Genomic DNA, 21,178 nt, shown 5'->3' with positions numbered 1-21,178 from the left:
TAATGTGCATAAATATTAGTTTTATATTGATAGGTAGCAACTCTGAATACTAGTTTAAGCTTTTGCTTGTTCGTTAGCATGATTTTTAAATAATAAGTAACTCTAAGAAATAAGAATAATAACAAGCATCAATAATAAACTAATAATAACACTATTTATAGCTAGTATTAGTATTTTTTTTGAAGTTCAATTCAGGCTCATTTAGTAATTTAGCATATATAACTTAAATTTTTTAAAAAATATTTTAATATTAAATAATAATTAAATAATAGAGTTATAATCTATAGATTATCTTAAATTAATAATTTATAATAAACTTAAATATAATTATATATATATATTATTTTTAATAGTTAAAAATAGTAAAATTAAATAAAAATATTCTGATAAAATTAAATGAATCGGACTGAACCGATGCTAACCCCTAAGCTTCGATACACATACATACATCTAGGGATGCAAATAGAACAGATTTGGAAGTAGAAGGTGTTCTCCACTTCTCACTCCGTTGTTTGTCGAGTTAGGGTGAATTAATTTTAATCCTATTTTTTTGGACGAATTCGAAGCGGACTATACTTATCTATATTTTCGATTCTCACTTACTGCCCTATTTGCGGTTGATCGGGCGCGGGAGATCCACCAACCCGGATCCGTTTAGATGCCCACTTACACGGTTACACCACAGTTTTCTCCCTATAAAAGGGACATAAACGCCATTTTTGCAAATTCACGGGGTTAATTTCGGTAGTTAACCCAATTTTCGAAATCACGGAACCACCAACAAAAACCCACCCTTCTTCCCACGCAAAATGGGCGACAATAAGAAACCCCTCCTCTCCTCACTCCTCCTCGCCCCCCACCCACCCCTCCCTCCTCCTCTCCTCCTCCCTCCGACACCACTCCTGCCCGCGGAGCCGCCCGCCGCCCGCCGGCCGCGAAGACACGACAGGCGAACGACGACTTCCTCCCGCCCAGCAGTGCCGAACCGCCAGCGTTGTCACGCTAGCCGCGTCCTCATCGGCGCGCAGTTATCGCCATCGGCCGTCATCATCTACCGTCGTCATCGCGTGATCGGCTTCAGCCGCCCCTCCGCCCTTAGTCAAAAACCGCCCACCACCCCACGGTCGACGCCCTCTACTTCTCACTCTCCCCCTCGCACCGTGGGCTACGGCGACGCCCACCCCACAGGCGGTCGGCACTCCTCTTCAAGGTCCCTCTCCGTCCGCCTTCACGCCTCCTCGTACCCTCCTCAACCTCATCTCGTCGCCGTCACCGTCCCGCGGCCGCCGCGAAGATCTCGCACAGTGGCTCCGCCGCCGCTAACAAGGGGTCCTGATCGCCGCGCGGCGATCCTCCTCCCCGTCGCCGCGGGGGCCCTCGTTTTCCACTTAGTGGAGACGCAGGGGTGGGTCGACTCCGTCTACATGTCGGTGATCTCGGTCACGACCGTCGGGTACGGCGACGAAGTGTTCAAGACGCGGCCGGGGCGGGCCTTCGCGTCGGTGTGGCTGCTCATCGGCACGCTTTCGGTCACGCACTCGTTCAACTTCCTTGTCGATAAGCTGCTCGACTGGTGGACCCCGAGGACCAACTTCGTCACGTCAGTAATAAACCGCAACTCCTCTCTGCTTTAGTATGCTGCGTCTCTTGATCTCATCTTGTTCTTGTTCAATTAGATCGACTAAGGCAAACAATTAGAACAAAAAGAAATCGAAGAAAGAATTATAATGTGTTCATCAAGATTAGATTGGTGGCACTTGTTAGATGAAGAATCTTGGCGATGAGTAGAATGCTGTGTCTCTTGATCTCATCTTGTTCTTGTTCAATTAGATCGAACAGGGCAAACAATTAGAATAAAAAGGAATTGAAGAAAGAGTTATAAGGTAATTCTCAAGATTAGATTGGCGGCACTTGGTCAGATGAAGAATCTTGGCGATGAGTAGAATGGTGTGTCTGTTGATCTCATCTTGTTTTTGTTCAGTTACATCGATTAAGGCAAACAATAGGAAAAAAAAGGAACAGGAGAAAGAACTATAATGTTCTTGTCGAGATTAGATTGGCGGCATTTGGTCAGATGAAGAATCTTGGCGATGAGTAGAATGCTGCATCTGTTGATCATCTTGTTCTTGTTCAATTAGATTCATTAAGGATAATAATTCAAAGAAAAAGAATAGAAGAAAGAGCTATAAAATGTTCGTCAAGATTAGATTGGTAGCATTCAGTTTGATGAAGAACATTTTCCGGACTAGAAATGAGTGGAGGAAGTCTACAATGCTGACTCAAATGATTGTCAGGGTCGATCATCTTGACCTTGCTCATCAACATTAGATTGTAGCTCTTGGTTTGATGAAGAATATTTTTTGGAATAGAAATGTGGGAAGAAATTGTTAATTTGCTATGCTGACTCAAATGATAGTTAGAGATAAATGCTGTATCATCCTTAGCTGTCTCCTTATTCAATCAGATTGATTAGGGCAAACTTTAAGTGCACATTTGATGAAGAAAAAGGAAAAGAATGAAGAAAACACAATGGGCTGGTGACGAGTTGATTGGCAAGCCTCGGTATAGGATGAAGAATTTTGGTGACAAGGAGACCATTTCTCGTTCCTGTGTGTTACTGCATTTGTCCTTTGATTATCTTCTTCATGTTCAATTAGATTGATTAGGGAAAACATGTAAAAGGGTATACTGAAGAAAATACAATGGGTTCATCAGTTGTAGATTGATTGGACTGGGTGTTTGATTTGGAAACCATTCCTCCTTTTCCTCTGGATCCATATGCTGAGTCTGTTGATCATCTTGTTCTTGCCTAGTTAGATTGATCAGGGAAACCAAGGAAAAGCAAAAGAGTAAAGGAATAATATAGATGAGTTCATCAAAATTTGATTGACAGCGCTAGGTTTGTTGAAGAATCTTGTCCAAAATAGAAATGAGTGAAGGAATAAGTTGTCTACAATGCTGACTCAAATAATAGTGTGGACTAGGTGCATTATTCTTGTTTGGTCAAATTGATTAGGGAAATTTAAATCATTATTTGATGAAGAATCTTGGCTGTCTCTAATAATAGTTGGGACTGAAGGCTTAGTTGTTGCTATAAATTTTTATGCAGTGTGTGGTTCTGTATTGTTCTTTGGTGCCTTCTTCTAGTTCAGTGAGATTGGTGTGGGCGACTTTAAGAATGCACCGTTGACGTAGTTATTACTGCTCCTCATTTTGTTATTATTAAGTTTAACTATTTTGATAGGATTCCAGGGATAGCCTTAAAAATTATTGCTAGTTTATCTGTGGTTCTACATGAATGGTTTTGTTTGGCTACAGAAAAGGAAAACTTAATAGTAACTTGTTTTACTTTCTTGTTTTTCTTAAGAATCTCAACTTTGGAAGCTAACTAACAATAATAAGATTTGAAAAATATGTTCCTAGGCACCTTCTACCTCAAGATCATTTTCTATCATTTCACTTTAAGAAGAAACAAAAATGAAGGATATTAGTCTGAGTAACTTATGGGTTTCAAGAATTAGGGTAATGTTTTTAAAGTACCATCAGATCAAGGTTCTAAAATAGCGTGGCAATAGGCTGTAATTTAACAGTTTAATACCAATAACATGATATAGATGAGGAGATCTAATATGGTTTTATCTCCTGATTACACGCTTGCATTGTGAAAGCAGTAAACGATCTCATCTTACATAGCTTTTCTTGCTACATAGGGAGTTACTCTTTGATGTTTTATGGTTTATTAGTGGTTACCCATGGAGTTTGAAAATTATACAACTGAAAAAATTCAAAGTTTTATTGACGATACAGTGCTAAGAGGTTGCGGCTTTGTTTCTTGTATTCGATGATTGCCAAAAATGGTAATTTGATATATAAGGATTTTAGTTGCCTGCACAAAACTATATAATTGTGTGGAATTTTTTTTTTCTCCCTCTGTTTTTCTGTGGGTATCAGCAGCACGTACTTCCAAAGGAGAATTTTCACTTATATCTACTATGATCTGAAAGTGCAACTGCCTAAATTTCCTCTTGGATTATCACTTGATCTTTAGCTTGTTAATTGTTATGAAGGGGAATTAGTTTCTTCTTCTCGCTGTAATTATCTTTTGTATAATTAAGTCCGTAAGACTTGTTCTTCTTTGCTAAATTTTCAATTTTAAGTTAGGAGCTGGAGATCTTCTAGTTCATTAAGGGTTAATTTGTAATGTACATCAGTAAGTTATATCCTGAGTTCGAATCATTTCAAAGTTACCTATTGGTTCTACAGATGGCTAGACTCATGATTTAGGTTTCTAGGAGAAGAACGTATATTGCCTGGCATTACATAAATAAAACGTAAAATCACCTATGATTTTGAGGTATGAAGTAAAATAGCTTCAACCAATATGGATGTAGTAGCATCGACTTTGACCTAGGGTTGGCATCCGAATACTACTAGTGAAAGTACAATAGAATTTCATGGGAGTTGGCATCACGTATACTCGTCAGTATATTTGAGAGACATTGAACTTTATTGCGTTAGTAGCATAAGTCATCTAAGCACACGGAAAAGATTGATTCACGTGTTCTTTAGTTTCAAAACATGTAGTTGTCTTCTATTAAAAGATGCCACTGCGGCTATAGTCAAAGTTAACTCTTATACGGTGATATGTAGATGTCCATATACATTAGATGTTATAGGGGCTAAGCGAATTAGTAAATAAAACGCATGATTCTTATACCCCCCCTAAGATTCTGTGACATCCCTATCGTTCGATTTTTTGTTCTTTTTCTTTTTTTTTTATAGATTGTACTTTTGTTTTGCTCAGAGGAATTGCAACAATTTGTGTAATTTTCTTTCCGGGCATGTGGTCTTAGTCAAATATTACTGCATCGCATGCACGACCCCGTGTCGTATCTAGCATTTGCCACGGCGAGTAAAACCATGGCGGTTAAAAGTGCATTAGTTTGCCCGGTTTCTGAGCTGGATCTAATGGAGTATGATAAGTAGCAGTCAGTCATATCTCTGAATGATTAACTGCAGATCCGTTGAAAGTTGAAACAGTAATGTTTCCTGAGTGGGATCTCTAACTGCTGCTGACCTGTTTGTTCTCCACTTTTACCTGCAGTAGGCCGGAGTTTTCTATAATTGTGCTCCTCGAGAAGGGAATGATTTCTGCGAGTGACGACCTCGGGCCCATCTACGCCAAATTCAAAGCACTCGACCGTCAAAACTGCGGAAGAGTCAGGCTTTCCAGTCTGACTCATAATCAGCGGAAAATATTCTCAGAAAACAATAATCTGCAGGGACAGGGTACATAAACCGCAATTTCGTTGTTCGACTGGGGCACCGAGCAGAGAGGGTATATAAGCAAGCTATTATAGAACCGGAAAGCATGTTGCTGAGTGAATCCTCTCTGCCGCTAGAGACGCCGATTTCCGATACGCTCTCTTCGGATTTGGTTGCCGTCGTTTTAGGTACGCACTTGTATATAAATACAATCTCACCATTCTTTGCTGATTCTTTTGCATGATTGCTTTGATGCCTTCAAAATCGGCCTCTATTGAACCCAATCTCCTGCTGCATTTAGTTGCATCATTCTTTTCTTACTCGAAAAATTTTAAAAAGAAATATCATCTACTTGTTGCAGTATAGAAGTAATAAAACTTTTTCCCCTAGGGTGATGACATGTAGTTGCTTGCTTAACATTTGAATATTAAAATTTTGATATTACAGCCCTACCTTATTTGCTATTTTGATTTTACAATTCGTAACAAGTTGGCGTTATTTCGTTCTTTCTTTAACTTTATATTATTTCTGACAAAGTATTTTATTACTCGACGGCGTACGTGTAATATATTCGGTGGAAATTATGAAATTTGAAGTGAACTTAAAATGGAATTTCATACAATAACAGTAACTTTTAAGATTTGGTAGTAAACTTAGAACCTTTCAAGGTTAAACATCATGAGCCTCTTTATATGAAAAATTGCCACACTTTTATTGTTTGATATAGTAATTTACGCATACTAGATTTATAGGAATCAACCAAACATATCATCAACCCTTGATCCAAAAAAAAAAAAAAAAAAAAAAATGGAAAGATAACAAAAGAAAAAAGAAAAGAAACGATTTCTCATTCTACTCGTCCTATTTTCATTTTGTGAATGCTCTCCAAATAAACAAATTTTGTTGTGGTTTGATCTTTAGTGCCAAAAAAAGGCTTAGAGATTATGGCAATAATAGCATTACACAGCAGCAGAGATGTTTCTCCTGTATAGATTAACAGGATCATTATAAATATCCTGACAATTTTAAAGATCATAAAAACTCAATTTCCGAAAAGATTAATATTCTAGTAAAGGGGGAAAACTAAGGTAGTGTGATATCCCTTTTTTTATTATTTTTAAAATTTAGCTGAAAATGTATATTTCAAACTTGAAATTTTGAATACCAACCTCCAAGTCCTTGACCACTCATATGTAAAAAAAAAAAAAATAAAAAAAAATAAAACATAAGAACTTTTCAAGAAATCATCCATCTAGTATTACTCTCGCCCAAGGAAGCTCAGGGGCCGTTTGGTTTCACGTAAAATTATGGAAAGAGTTTTTGGTGGAAGAAAACTTTTACGTTTTTTTGTGTTTTGTTTGTTGGAAAAAAAAACTAAATTTTCAACAACACTTGTTTGGTTTTCAAGGAAAAGATCAGTGAAAAATTATTTCATATAGTTTCTTCTATCATATATGTTATATATATATTTTTTTTTTTTTTTCTGAAAAGTATGTTATATGTTATTTACATATAATAATTATTATACTACATCTATTGTTATTGCATTTTCTTTTGTAAATTAATGACATTCAAAATAATATTATATAATAATTATGTAATATATATAAGTGTTACTATCTTTTTAGAAGGACAGAGGCTTTCGTCCTACTAAATCATTTTAGATAATAGGAGTCCAATGATCGGAATAGTTACAATTAATCTAGAATATTTATAAGTCTAGAAATTTAAATTTTTATAATTTTAAAAATGTTTATCGATTTCGTTTAACCGGCCAAAATCATGAACGATAAAAAAAATAGAATTTTAAAGTATATATTAGATTATTTTCAATTCATGATCGTAGTTATCAAACTTATCTAAATAGTATAAAAAAAAAATTTATCAAAAATTCAAACTGTTTGAATTATTCTCTACTGTTAAACAAGCAAATGTCTTATATAGGCCGTCGAAAGTTGTCAATTTTGTGATCTTTAATCACTATGTAAATAATTTTTAAAATTTATAAAATTTAATATCTAAATACTTCAAATATTCTAAATCAACTTTAACGTTCCGATCATTGATTTAAAATTTCTATCATCTAAAACGTTTTAGGAGGATGAAAGTTTCCATCCTTCTAAAAGGATAGTAGTTGAATTCTACTCTTTTAGTATGAAAACCCAAGTTTTTCCCGAAATCTATAAAGTAAGTTTTCTGAAAAAACTGTTTTATGTCACCAAACAAGCAAAATATTATTTTCCGAACCGAGAATATAGTTATCTGGTGAGTTTTACGACAACAAAACAAACAAACCCCGCAGAGCTCTCATGGGGCTGGTGCTTCAGTGCTGGTATGATCACACATTGGCATAAAAGCAATTTCTTTTTTGAAGAAAGCATAAAGCAATTTCTTTTTTAAGAGAAACATATACACTGCTCCCTGTTTCTTTATTTTTTTAAAAAAATAAATTTAATGAAAATGTGAACCAATCAGTAGATTCGAACTTAGAATCTTGTAATATACCAACTCTCAAGCCGTTTATCACTTGCCTAGGACGGCATAAAACAAATTTTCAATGTGCGAGTCCTGATGATATATCGCAAAAGCACACTCAACGGTTCACAGCGTTAACACTCCACAAGAGTCATAAACAATCAGTTCACCACAATATACAAAGTGAGTGCAGCTTAGAAAACATCACAAATATTACCAGATTACAATTTATAATACATCACAGACGCAGACAAACAAAATCAATAAGATGCCAAATATACACGTCGTGTGGTTAATATATATATATTAATTACTATATTATACTATAATTATATATATAAAGAGAGCAATGAAAACATCACTGTTCTTGTCATTTACTCATCATCATACATTAGGCGTGTCCTTCTTGCCCGCGAGATCTCGAGATCTGGAAGCCCGGCTGAAGCTTGCGTGAAGAGGTAGTGCGGTCTGGAACTCGCGAGACGCGCGAATCAGCGGAAGAGCATGATGCCGATCGCCATGACAGTGATTTACACATCACATAGTCATATGATCTCCCAGCCTCCCTTATGAGTCCAAAACCCATCTCTACCAAACGCGAAATGCGTGCGGCCGATCTAGGGAAAGACATAAAAGCAAAAAAAATTCGAAGTACGTAAAAAGAACAAAAAAAAAAAAGGAGAGAATAGAAAGAATCAGAATATGCATGAATATGTTTCAATAGTTCTCAACAGTGTTATAGCACAGGTACGACTATCTGTATATTTGTATGTTTTCAATCCAATTCCTGACCACAAAAGGCATCAAAGATTTTCATATTGCAAATGCATTTTATTCTCCGGTAAAATGCATTACCCAGTAGAGTTAAACAGGCTCGTTAAAAACAAGGTTTTAATTGCCCGTGGTACGAGCGCGTATCTACCGTCCAATAAGGATCCGCACGGATACATACCCCGTCGATGACATAGTTCAAAACTCTCTAGTCTTTAAATTAGTAATAATTTTCAATAAATTCAAAAGATGTAAATAAAAAAACATACATAAATAGGTAGAATATTTTATTACTAAAGAAAATAAATATTTTATGCTATTATGTGTCGGCACACAAGAATTTTTTTGACCGGCACGTATCGTCACGGCTCGGCACGCACCGTGCCGGCAAGTTTCCGGCACGATCCCGTGCCACGGCACTTAAATCCTTGGGTTAAAATCATTTTATAAGAGAGCGCCGCGGGGCGCGGGTTGTCAAATTATATTTAGCAGTTGGGAAGCGAATCCGAGTACATGAGAGTAAGTTTAGGAGTTGAACTGTATGCGTGAAAAGGTTCGGAGTCTAAGTTAATATTTTTTTTTCCCTTTCCTTTCTCTTTTTTTTCCCCTAGTTAGGGGGTAGCAACAGAGGTACGAACTTACCAGGAGAAAAGCCCAACCAGTCGGCATGAAACCCAAGATACTAGCAAAGACATCGCCAATTGTGAGGCCACAGACGACGAATAGTACGGTCATTACAGAGACAAACCCTAGGAACAGAAGGGCCTTGAGGATCCGGAACATAAGCTGGAACTCCGTACCAAATCTCCGCCTTCCCATTGAAACCAACTAAATGGAAAAAAAGAAGAAGAGGGAAACATAATTAAATTTAAAATTGAGCAAGCAAGAGCGCGTTTAAAATGAGTAGTAGTTCCAGTGCGTACCTTTAAAACAACCAGAACAGTCAACATAACCAGCCATGAAAGTGCATAGACCTAGAAAAATAAGCATATAGGGCATCCAATCAGCTCCGACTACAGCTGTTTCCTTAAAAGGAAGCAAAATAAGGGCGGGTAGAAAGGGGAGTTATTACCAGAATACTTCGACTATGGTGCGCTATATGGAGGTGGTAAACAATCCCATACTGGTAAATCAAGAAACGGAGGTCCAGGATAATCTCTAACAATAGTCCCCTTGCACTCATGGATCTCAAATGCCCCTGCTCACCCTCCCACCACGATTCCCAACTGCTTTCCACCGCGATGCCTATACCGCCCCTGTTCCCCATCCACTTCTTCCAATCCACCCAATCGTTTACTGTCTTCTCCCACTCAAACCCTGAAGGATTAAACAAAAAAGGCGCGAAAAGCCACGAGGCGACCAAGAACCACATGGTGTACGTGACAAATAGATATAGATTTGAGCTCCGGTAGGACTTCCCGTAGACTAGGTAGACGATTAGAAGTATCATCAGCTCCAATCCTTTGACAAAGTGGCTTCGGGAGTAGAGACGGTAATTTTCTGCAAATTTCGCATGCACTACAACAAACCCGCGGCCGGTTGCTCTATACTTTGCTCCGCCATGGAGTATAGTTTGCCCATAGTAGTGGACTTTGCTCCCGAGCTGGAAAGTGAAGAAGACCGCGGCCAATTCAAGCTGCATGATTATGAACTCACCTATGGCCGTGCGAAACCCTTTTTCCAAACCGACTTCCATGACCATGGGGAGGACAAGGAGTAATCCGATCTGGAAAACAGATTGCGAGGCGAGCGCGTTCTCAAGGGGCTTGAGGTTTGATTGGATACGAGGGTCCTCGAGAATAGATCTTTCTAGACCACTCATGACTAGGTATAGCCTTCCGTACAGGAACACGTATACGGTAAGTACGGTCAACTGCAAGTAGGAAATGCCGATATCAGTATTTCAATAATCCAATTATACGCATGCCTGTGTCATGTAGATACCGTAATTTCTATTTTATACTCATAAAATTATCTATACAGCCACACATAATATGAATACATACACAACACCACACAGAGTCTAATATTCAAGAGATGTGCATATTAAGCAAAAGAACTTGAATATCTCTTAAACAATTTCAATTCTTAATTAAGCCATTGGATTTGGTTTTTGGAAAATGTAGTATATAAATCATGTTTTGAGTAAACTAAATCCTACCAGAAAACTATGGCATGAAACAAGACGAATGATTCCACAGAAACTCAAACAGACGAAAAGTACGTCTTTGATAATACTAAAGACGTGTTATCTTCGCCAAAATCTGGTATTCTTACCATGCTACTGAAGTAGAAGCCCACTGTGGTGAAGTAAAACGACAACATCCTGTAAAAGTCAAACCTCCGCCCCAACCGATAAACATCACGGCTTAGTGTTTGCTCACCATTCCCGCTAGCTACTTTCGCCTCAAAGAGGGAAATTTGGTTCATCCCGACATCACGTCCCTTTCCAACTTGCATATATTCATGATGTGTAACTTTTCCTCCACGCATAGTTGAGTTATATCCTAAGAGAATTACATAATTAGCCATAGTATTGTAATATCCCAACAGTGCCAGATCGGATAGTGTAGGGACAATGTTTTGGTATGTAAGGACTAGCATTCTAGTAATGACAACTTAAGCATTTTGTGTTGGCAGTTTGGGCACAGCAAGTTTATAATAATAGTGAGCAATTGGGTGGTTATAAAAAGTAAAAATAACTAACGGGAAAATGGCAACTCATAAGCTTAGTACCTGCAAAAATATCCTCACTAAGATTGATTACTTTGGAAGCCTTACTTATGCCACCCCTTGAAATATGGAAGATTCTATCAAATACATCAGGGTGACCATAGTGGAACCGAACCCTGTATATCAATAGAGTTTAAGCTTAGTATAACTTTCAATACACAAAAAAACAGCATTCCGCAGTTAAAATTACTATAGCATCACCATCTAGAACAAAATGATAAATTATATACCAAATCACCATCACCAAATTCCTGTCCCACCAACTAAATGCTTGTGGTGCTGTAACAGAATTAATTAACTCATGCAAAGATAAAAGCTCAAGCAAAAGTTTTCTGCAGCGCTTCAAACTCACATACAGATCAATTTGTGAGCCCCAAGAGCCTTCTTTAAGGGGCTAAGCCTCAAGACTTGTAACATCTAATACTCTCTCTCTCTCTCTTTTTCCCCTTTTTTTTAAAGCAAAATGTTGTGAAGAATGATTTCAAAGCAACTACTTTGTACCATAAGTTTGTAGCAACAGTTTATTATGGTTCAGCTTTTTTTCGTTAGTTCTAAAAGCTGTCGATGCCTTGTCACCTATCACCTTAAACAAAAATAGATAGTCTTGAGCAATGTACTCTAGTTTCTGCTACTGCAAGAATTCACGAAAACAGCCATTTTGGGCTTGAATACTTCTCCCACCATCCCAAATTCCAGCAACTACACAATGTGCTTCAGTGCCTTATCTTCTTTCTCTACTTATTCATACAGCCAGTGTTTTGATGCAATATATGATTTTGGCCTCACTATTAAAAATGGGAAATGCATCTAACTTTCAGGACCAGCCAAATATAAAAGTTATCAAAAGGAAAACCTTAATTTTAATTAATCTTTAACTATGAATTGAGCTAATGATCAAACATACATATGCAAAGAGAGTAGAGTCGGCGAAACTACGAAAGAAAGGCAGCATACCTTAGAGGGTTAGCAAGAACCCGTTGTCCGATAGTAACAAAGCTGGTCTCTTGGTTCGACATGAACCAGGCAAGAGAAGAAACACTGAAACAAAAGCAGAAGCAAGCTCAAGATGTTAGCCTTAGATGCACTTCAAGCAACCAGTATGACAGATTTAAGGCCTCTATCGGACGCCTCCTCGCTCCAAGGGGAAGAGGAGCCTACTCTTCTAACTTAGCTTAAGCTAGAAGTTGGTAAGACAACTCTCTTATCTATTAATTAATTAAAGATTCCAATTTAAATAGTGAATCCTAATCTAATAATAACAAAAACCTAATCGTAACATTTCCCTCCCCCTTTAGACACACCTTGTCCTCAAGGTGTGGTTCTTTTGATACCTTTTAGCCGGGATCAAGAGAGAACCCGAAATATGCATGATAGGAAACCTTTGATAGATCTAGTTGGGATGCTCGACTGTTTCATCACCTTCTTCTTGAATCTCCACCCTATCTCTGTCTTCATAATGGTCTCCACATGGATCGTCTATAGCCATGTATAGATATAGCATTTACATTGTGCTTAGGGTTTCATATTTCATCACAATAGTAGCAGAGACTTTACTTTCATCATTCCCGAATTTGTGCTTATGTTAATTTACGTATTTGTAAATTTGGCTTGTCAGAGCTTGTTACTGTCGGCTCTTGTTCTTCAAACTTTTGATGTAGTGGAGCAGCACGTCGAGTAAAGGATCAATAAGAGGAAGTTTGTTGAGAATTTGATCGAGAAGAAGACTCGACTTGAAACGCTCCTCCAATGCTCTGGCCTCATCATAAGCATCCAATAATGACTTGAGACATGCTGCTTGCACTTCAATTTTGATGTCTTCTCACAAACCACCGATCAAAGCTCCCATCATGGCACATACAGGCCAATTTCTCACCATATTACTCGATCGTTCAGATTCTTCTTGATATTCCTACATTGAACCCATCTGTTGAATATCATTTAACGCTATATTAAAATTGTCATACCTAAATGGTCCAAAGCACTTAATAAGGGCTCAAAAATTGCCGCCATACTGGAACGTCACCTAGTTGGCCTTTATACCACTTGAACCAGCGGATTGTGGATTGTGTCCCCCCGTAAGTGGATCACTGCTAATCCGACTCTATCATCCTCGGCAGTCTGATGATAGTCGAAAATTTGTTCTACTTTAAAGAACCAACTTACTTGGTGGTCACCATAAAATTTTGGAAAATCAAGTCAGACAATCTGGGTTTCAACGAGCTCATGACCTTCTGGATCTAGATGCTGGCAGGCTCGTATGCTTCTGTCGTCCTCTCTCGGTATTTCTGGTATTAATTTCAAGGCGCTATCTTTTACTAGAAAGCTTGCACTGAAGGTTTTAAATCTCTCATTGTGTCACAAGAGCATGCATTAATTTATTCTGCTGCTCCATCATTTTGTGTTGCTGCTCCATATTGTTTTGTTGCTCCATCATATGCATTATACAGGCCTGAAAGTTTGTCACAACTTGAATTTGCTGATTTTGGTATCCATGACCTGAATTTGATGCCTTTATCTCCACCCGCCATGCATCATCACACATTGCTCCGCCCTCATTTGGTTGGTCATCACCAGACGGAATTGTAGATTTTTTCAAAACCTTATTTAGGTGCCATGTGCAAAATATATGTTAAAAAGAAGAATTTGACTTAAAACAATTAAGTCAGAAGCACTTAGCTTTACTGAAATTGGCTTAAATTAGGCTTGAAGCAACTTAAAGCAGCTCACAAACAGCTTGAGATCTTAAACCGGCTCAAGATTGCCTTAGCGACTTGGTTTGGCTTAGATCAGTATATATAGCAACTTCGTTTGGCTCGAATAAATATCAGCTCAACTCGATTTACGAAGAAGTTGGTTGGATCCAATTTGGTGTTTTTTTAAGTGATTGGTTAAGCCAGTTCTGCTTGCTGTCGGTTTAATACTTACGCAGGTTGAGATTTGCTTTCTGACGATCCAAAGTATGAGAAGACCAAACACGCATAATTTCTGCTTTGTCGTCAGCATGTGCGGCAATTTGTAGTCAATGGCAACCGACAGCAGAAACCGCAGGTCTTCTTTTACTCCTTTCAGCCAAATCCTCCCATACGGAAGCCCTAACAAGCCTCTCTCTCGATCAAACACCTAGATTTCGACACGGCAACGAATATTACACAAAACATTTGGTGCCGACGGAAACCCTAATTCCAGATTGAATGCGTATGCGAAGAAGCCGAAATCTTTGACTTCAAACTTCACGAAGGCTGATACCAAATTGATATTTAACACCTTTATCGGATGCCTCCTCACTCCAAGGAAAAGAGGAACCTCCTCTTTTAATTTAGCTAAGCTAGAAGCCGATAAGAAAACTCTCTTATCTATTAATTAATTAAACGATGATTATAATGAGGGCTTGGCCTATTATTAAGCATTCAGAAAAATACTATTCATAATCTGAATAGAAAACCTTAATCTACTAGAAATAGATATTCCAAAATAGTGAATCATAATCCAACAATAAATAAAATCTAACCATAACACTATCCCAGCAGTTTCATAAACAACTTTATAAACTAAAAGAAGTACTAACCTTCCAGTAAAAATATGTTCACGAAGACCCAATATTGTAGGTTTATGCGTTCCATGCTTTTTAGCGTGGAACTCCTCCAAAACATTCCTTATTTTAAATGCTTCTTCAAGGTAATTGTCCTAAAACATTTAATGAATGAATCAAATAACTAATACTAGTTTATTCAACTGATTATATGAAAGAGAAAATCACCTGATTCATATCAATTGTTTGAAGCGCTTCTCCTCTGGTGAAAATTATTGCATGATTTTGATTTTCAGGCTTTCCCTCACCTATAGCAGTCGGTTTACCAGGGAGCCTGATGCGGTAAATTTCCTGAAAACAATTTAAATACCATAAATGACTAGAAGTTGTCATTATTTCATTATCAAGCAAGGTCACACTATCACATTATCTGTGCTTTTCAGCAAGAAAGATTCCGAAAATCTATTTAGAAGGAGAAATAGAGCATGATTAGAAGAATCATACTGACTCCCACCACAAAGCAATGCTGATTTGGACAATTTTTATATGAATCTATTTATTTGTGATAGAAAAACAAAAAAGATACAACAGCTGAAAACAATAGAAACCTAAGCAACGAGTGGCATGGGAAGAAGGATCCTATGAGCAGAACTTTCAAAATAAGAACAAAAGTGTAGCTGAAGAGGATATTAGAAAAGTATCTTGACACCTATGTATCACGAATGCGGCTATATGCCTCACGTATTGGTGTCGGACTCGTGTCCAACTGGGACACGTTACAGATGCGTGCTTGACGTGAATCCATGGTGTCCCATTAAAAACAATATTTTTTTATTTTACTTCTTTTTTATGCATATACAATGTCAGATGATAAATAATTTGGCTTTTTGATGAATGCATTCTAAATTCTTTTGGACGATATAAATAAATTCGAAGAATTTCTTTAAAAAATATAAACAATCAATGAGAATCGTACTAATTTTGGTTGATATGAGAACTATAGCAATATTTTTGTAAAATTAGTTTTTGTTTTTTTTTGTTCATCCTCTTAATGCTGTAGATGTGACAAGACACTCACCTTGTAATGAATTAGTAATAAAAATTCAAATGACCAAAAAAATATATTTTCTCTTATTTGTTAGAGCAATACCTCGTCCCATTTGTCACCACCTTTAACAAGAACTGAATAGTAGCTTTTCTCTGATTTTCCATCTACCATCTCTTCTTTCTCATCTATGTAAGCAACTCGCAATGATGGGTACCTATATTATTTCATGGGAAATGGAGTTGAAATTGACAGGAAACTTCCCTCATAAACATAAAGAAAATTTTTGAAAAGTCCAGTTATTTACTTTATCATGAGATTGAGAATATTCTGATAGCGCAACTTTTCTTGAAGTTCCTTCGATGCTTTCTGCACTCCATAGATCTGACATGAAACAACGTAAGTGAACTTGATATCAGCAATAGCTACAGACTTTGCAGCATAAGCCATCTGTTCTTGATAGGATACTTGAGATCCACCAGCATTAACTGCAAAGCAGCAATCAAGTAATGGAAGTCGATGAATACCAGGTTTGACTTTTCGAAAGATATGAATTGATCAAAAACAAGAAAATGACTTATCATTTATATAAAAAGGCAGTATGTAACTAACCCCAATCCTTTTTCATGTCGAGGGAGCATTGAAGCTCGAGGGCCTTTCTATAGTACATCATCCCTCTCACTACGAAAAGTTTATGAAGATTACGTCAAATTTAAGTGAGGAAAAGTATATTCTTTTCTTCTTAAGTTGGTTTGACATCTCCAATACCTGTTCTAGCAAGTGTTTGGCCTCTGTAAGATACCCAATGACGGACATCATCCATCTTTTCTTTCAGTGAATCTTCATCTTTCGGTACAAATTTTATGCGTTCAAGAAAGTTACTCCACTCATCTAATGACAAGTAATGAATATTGAATCACACATATACAATTATTAATGTGAATACTGCATATATCAGGAACTAGATATTTACCGGGATATATCTTTTGTAGGTAAAATAATGTGGATATCCCATCTTCGTTCTTTCTTCTAAGTTCATCCTCTGAATAGAGCACCTCTTCTTTGTAATATGGAGTCAAAACACTGATCAGAGAAATACAGGTTTCGATACAGTTAGCAACTAGAAAATAGAACCCAAGCACAATATGATGCTCAGTCAATTTTTCAGCAATTTTATCCAATGAAAGCAAAATAGTAAGAGTATACTGTTAGTGGGGTACAATTTGACACAACATGCTTCGATGTGTAATATTTCATAATTAAATTCAAAAAGTAAATGTAAAGGTATTGATATAGAAGTTTACGTTCCACAGCTTTGAAACCATCAGGCTATTTATGTACTAATGACGAGTTGAAAGTTGAAACCTCAAATATTGAAATCTAGTTCCAGACTTCCAGGTATTTTTACAGAGAGTTCTTTTGCTATCAAGAGAAAAACAACAATTTTGATGTTAAATAATTTCTGCACTATGGGGATCAGCATAATTGGGTAGATATTGCAGTTAGGGATCATCAAGCAATCAAAAAAGTAATGGGTGAAAAATAATCTGCAAATTTATTATTTGATCTCCCATATGAAACAATGAAAGCCATGAGCAGATGATCGAAGAAGCATATGGACTTTGTTCACTCAATCATGCATTATGAGCAACAACAGCGTAAAAGGTTAATAAACCACTGATGTCTATGAACGCTAACAAAGTTAGCCTTCAACCCATGAGTCTTTTCATGGAATTCCATACTACTTATTGGAACTGGTTCTCTTATAAAGTTACAGTGCCTTTTTATGGAACTCTAATACCTTTCCTGGAACCAGGTCTTGTATAAAGTTATACAGTTTTTAACCGTTGTTTAGATAACACTACCATTTTTGCATTGAATAGGCATAATAGAACACGTAATATCTGATGGGGAATCGGGTCCTTTTTGGACTTACACTCGTCGTTGGAACCATATTCAGAATATTTGGTTGGACGAGGAACCGGTACTAGAAAGTCTAACTTGAATCTAAGTCTGATTCAAATTCAGTGGGTTAATTTGAAAGTTTTACTAGATTAGGATTTTTGGCTTACTTGGAAGGTTTAGATTAGATTCCTTTTCAAAACTCTGTTTTGAATTCTGCTATGAGAATTTGTGTAATTTCCTTTTTAGGACTCGTAGTCGTATTCCTAATCATTTTAACTCATACTTTCTATACATAAGGGTCGAGTCTCCATTGTAAGATATGTTTTTGATTAATTAAAATTGAGTTATTTGAATTCCCATTGTAAGATATGTTTTTGATTAATTAAAATTGAGTTATTTGAATTCCTAGTGAATTTTTCTTGCTTTCGCAAAATCGTTGACCAGAGAGAATCTGGCTTAGGAGTGAGTACCATGGATTACCTTTTCGTTTTCTTCTATTACAAATAAAAGATAGCCATTGAGATCGTCCTATCCGCACGGGACCCATCCGCAGGATCTTCCCACAACCGGGTCGTATAGGAAAAGCCTTACGTGAGGCACACTCCCCTGCAATCTGCCGTCCCCACGACAACTATCTAATCGAGATTGTGATCCAAGCCTTCTCCATGGAAACGAGCTGTCGTCGAATCCTTCGATTTCTCTATTCTTTCAGCGAATAATTCAAAACCCTAATGTCCTATTATCCTATTCCTAACTCCATCCCCTTTCTAAACCATAACCCTAAATCTTTTTTTGTTCCACTATTCTAGAAGTTCTAACGAAACGACTAAGATTTGATGATCAAAAGAAGTTAAACCGACTCACCCGCGTGTGTAAAATGGTCTGACCTTGCGGAAACTCGAAAGTGTGATATTTCCCTATCAATCTCTCATTTGAGTTTTCGAATTTCTGGATTTGTCGTTTATTTCTTTTTAGTTTAATTTCTAAGAATCACCCAATCCGTATTTTAAGCAATTCTTGAAACCACCTAAAATCCCTAAACCGTCATGCATCAATATCACTTGAGCGTCGACAAAAAACTAACCAAGAAGGTTTGTACTCTGTAGTAAGTACACTCGACAAAGTGGAGTACAACTAGAAAAACAAGTTCAACAAGATGAAAGAAATTTTGTATATGGTTCTAGAGTGAAAGTTTTTCTTTGAACAAAATTAACAAGTAACAACCACATTGATGTTGACTTAATCTGAAGGGACTTGGGGAACTTGAGTAATCGTTTATGAAAGCATTTAATAAGCCTCTAAATTGATACAAATAAGCAAACTTTCATTTAAAGTATCCTAGCTATCTATCCTAACCTACATTTCGTCACTCAATCAAGTTAAACCTTAATAAGCAACTAACTGATTCTCTTCTAGCCATTCCCTTCCCCGAGGTGGAGTCTGATTAACTATAAAACAGATTATTAAAAGACATAACACATCAATTCCAATGGGTTTGTTATTATAGCTTCCCATCCATGATATCTTACTCGGTTCTTTCTAGTTATTTCACATAGAAAAGAAGGAATTATAGTAGTCCTAAAAGGTCTATTTTTATGTTACTATCTCATTATGCCTGTGTAGACGGGCAACTAGAACGAACCCGACGGAAAAAATGATGATAAGAAGAATAGGACTCGAGCAAATAGCAATGTCCTTACAAACTGACACGTAAATACATCAAGATAAATAAAGTTACTCAGAGTCATTAAATTCAGAATAACATTAGCTTAAAGATATAAAAATAACAACAGCTACCTGAATAAAAAAGTGATTGTATGATTCACATCTGAGAACAAAAAATTGCAACAGAAGGATAGCTTACCTGAAGGACATCATCTCATGAACTTCAGGAGCAGTTGGCATTTTCATAAATAGGGAGTTAGCAAAGAAAGTCATCCTACGTCGAGCATCCAAATTTGTTGGTACATTTATTGCAGATTCCTTGACGGTCAACAGTAAATGAAGCCTAACGACCTGCCGATGAAACGAGCGATTTAATTACAAAGGAAATTAATATTATATATGAATATATTCATATTCATGGGAGCGGTATGAAGGATAGCACAACCTTTTCCATCCAAGTTGAATTGGCCATTAAATTCAGGTCTATATTTTCATATTTTTGCTTTCTTTCTTCATCATTATCCGTTGTTTCCCCTTGGAATCCTTTCAAAATTCTGCCAGGAAAAATTAAATGACATGTTAATCATCAAATACCCAAAATTCTACAATAAAATAACACAATAGAAGGGTCATTACTCTGGTTTGTTAGCCATAACATCCTGAGTAATGATCTCCATCACATCCTGCAGTACATTGATGATTGGTGTCCTTACAGATTCCAGATCTTCATGCTCACTTTTCTGCATATCAAAGGTCATACATAGGTTATTGCCATGGTGATATCAATGGATTTTTCTGAAAATGGCCCTCTCAAAAATTTAATTTACAAACCAGATCCCACTTAAAAATACTTTGCAGGGACGTTAATGGCTTAGAAAAGGGTGCATAATAGTGTTTGACAGGAAAAGGTGAAATTCCTGTACACCCAAAGAAAGTGGAAGATCACCTAAACACGGTATAGCAAGAAAACAACCACTGTACTGCGGCACTGACATGGCGCCGTGTGACAGAGAATCTTTAAGTGGGGTTAACACCACATAAATTTTGGAAGAGGGTTGCCGCCAGGCAGGGGAAAAAAAGCCAATTTATATAGCACAACATGAACAAATTTGAAAAGTATACCAAAAGATTTAGTAGTTTCTCCAATCTACTACTGAGCTGAGGCAGTTCACTCATTCGAATGTTGCTCAAAAGTTTCTGTTCCTCTCTGCTCGATTCCACATGTTTACATATACCTTTGATAAGACTGCAATCCAAATGTCAAAAGGTAAAAGTCAAACCTTTTCTTCAAATCTTAAATTATACTGATAAAACAGACAGTGATGTATCAGCAGGATAGAATTTACTTACTCCTTATCATGCTGATCTGTGAAAAGGTCTGTAAGTATGTCTCTCAAGCTTTCATAGCATTCTATCACCGCATAAAGCATGTAGTTATCACGCTCGATTTTTTTTATTAGCTCCTTATCGGTCCCCTTGAAATCTTTGGCCATGTTAAGTGCTATGGGTATCTACCAAAATCCAACAAATTATTTGTTCTTTCTCGAAAACCCCAATCTACTGCTGAAAGTCAAAGCTGAAATGTAAACAAAGCAAACAAAGAATGTTTGCATACCTTACTAGCAAGAAGAAAAGGAGGCCACTGAATAACCGATACGCCGCCCGAAGATGATGGAACAAGTAAAAGATCCTTCTCCCTGATAATAGAACGAAGAACATGAAATTTACCTGAAAGGATCTTTAATTGGTAATGTTACTTCTTAAGTTAATAGCCTTAACCTATTGCTTAA

At 36.9% G+C, this 21,178-nt stretch overlaps 2 protein-coding genes across 2 annotated transcripts; one reads left to right on the top strand and one right to left on the bottom strand.

Moving 5' to 3' along the window:
• The first annotated feature begins 809 nt into the window (after positions 1 to 809).
• On the top strand, positions 810 to 2,098 carry LOC109704791 (two pore potassium channel c-like). Its single transcript, XM_020225576.1, has 2 exons — positions 810 to 1,604; positions 1,982 to 2,098. The coding sequence occupies exons 1-2, from the start codon at positions 810 to 812 to the stop codon at positions 2,096 to 2,098; spliced, it is 912 nt and encodes a 303-aa protein (XP_020081165.1).
• A 6,871-nt stretch (positions 2,099 to 8,969) lies between these two features.
• LOC109704792 (callose synthase 7-like) lies at positions 8,970 to 21,175 on the bottom strand (the record flags this gene model as incomplete). The annotated part of the gene is made up of 20 exons (XM_020225577.1): positions 8,970 to 9,339; positions 9,435 to 9,485; positions 9,584 to 10,384; positions 10,789 to 11,018; positions 11,248 to 11,360; positions 12,199 to 12,282; positions 14,810 to 14,928; positions 15,002 to 15,124; positions 15,924 to 16,035; positions 16,126 to 16,306; positions 16,431 to 16,499; positions 16,587 to 16,709; positions 16,792 to 16,901; positions 19,588 to 19,739; positions 19,834 to 19,942; positions 20,025 to 20,128; positions 20,511 to 20,634; positions 20,739 to 20,899; positions 21,004 to 21,085; positions 21,168 to 21,175. Coding segments are annotated over 20 exons (3,117 nt in total), but the record flags the coding sequence as incomplete, so codon positions are not given.
• Between the last annotated feature and the right edge of the window lie 3 nt (positions 21,176 to 21,178).

This window comes from Ananas comosus, unplaced genomic scaffold, assembly GCF_001540865.1.
Source record: "Ananas comosus cultivar F153 unplaced genomic scaffold, ASM154086v1, whole genome shotgun sequence".
NCBI lineage: Eukaryota > Viridiplantae > Streptophyta > Magnoliopsida > Poales > Bromeliaceae > Ananas > Ananas comosus.
This window is presented reverse-complemented; position numbering and strand designations above follow the sequence as displayed.

Coding starts and splice junctions, on each gene's coding strand:
- LOC109704791 (XM_020225576.1), top strand. CDS start 810: ATGGGCGACAATAAGAAACCCCTCCTCTCCTCACTCCTCCTCGCCCCC. Junction 1,605..1,981: donor GGACCAACTTCGTCACGTCA/GTAATAAACCGC, acceptor GTTTTTGTTCAG/TTACATCGATTAAGGCAAAC.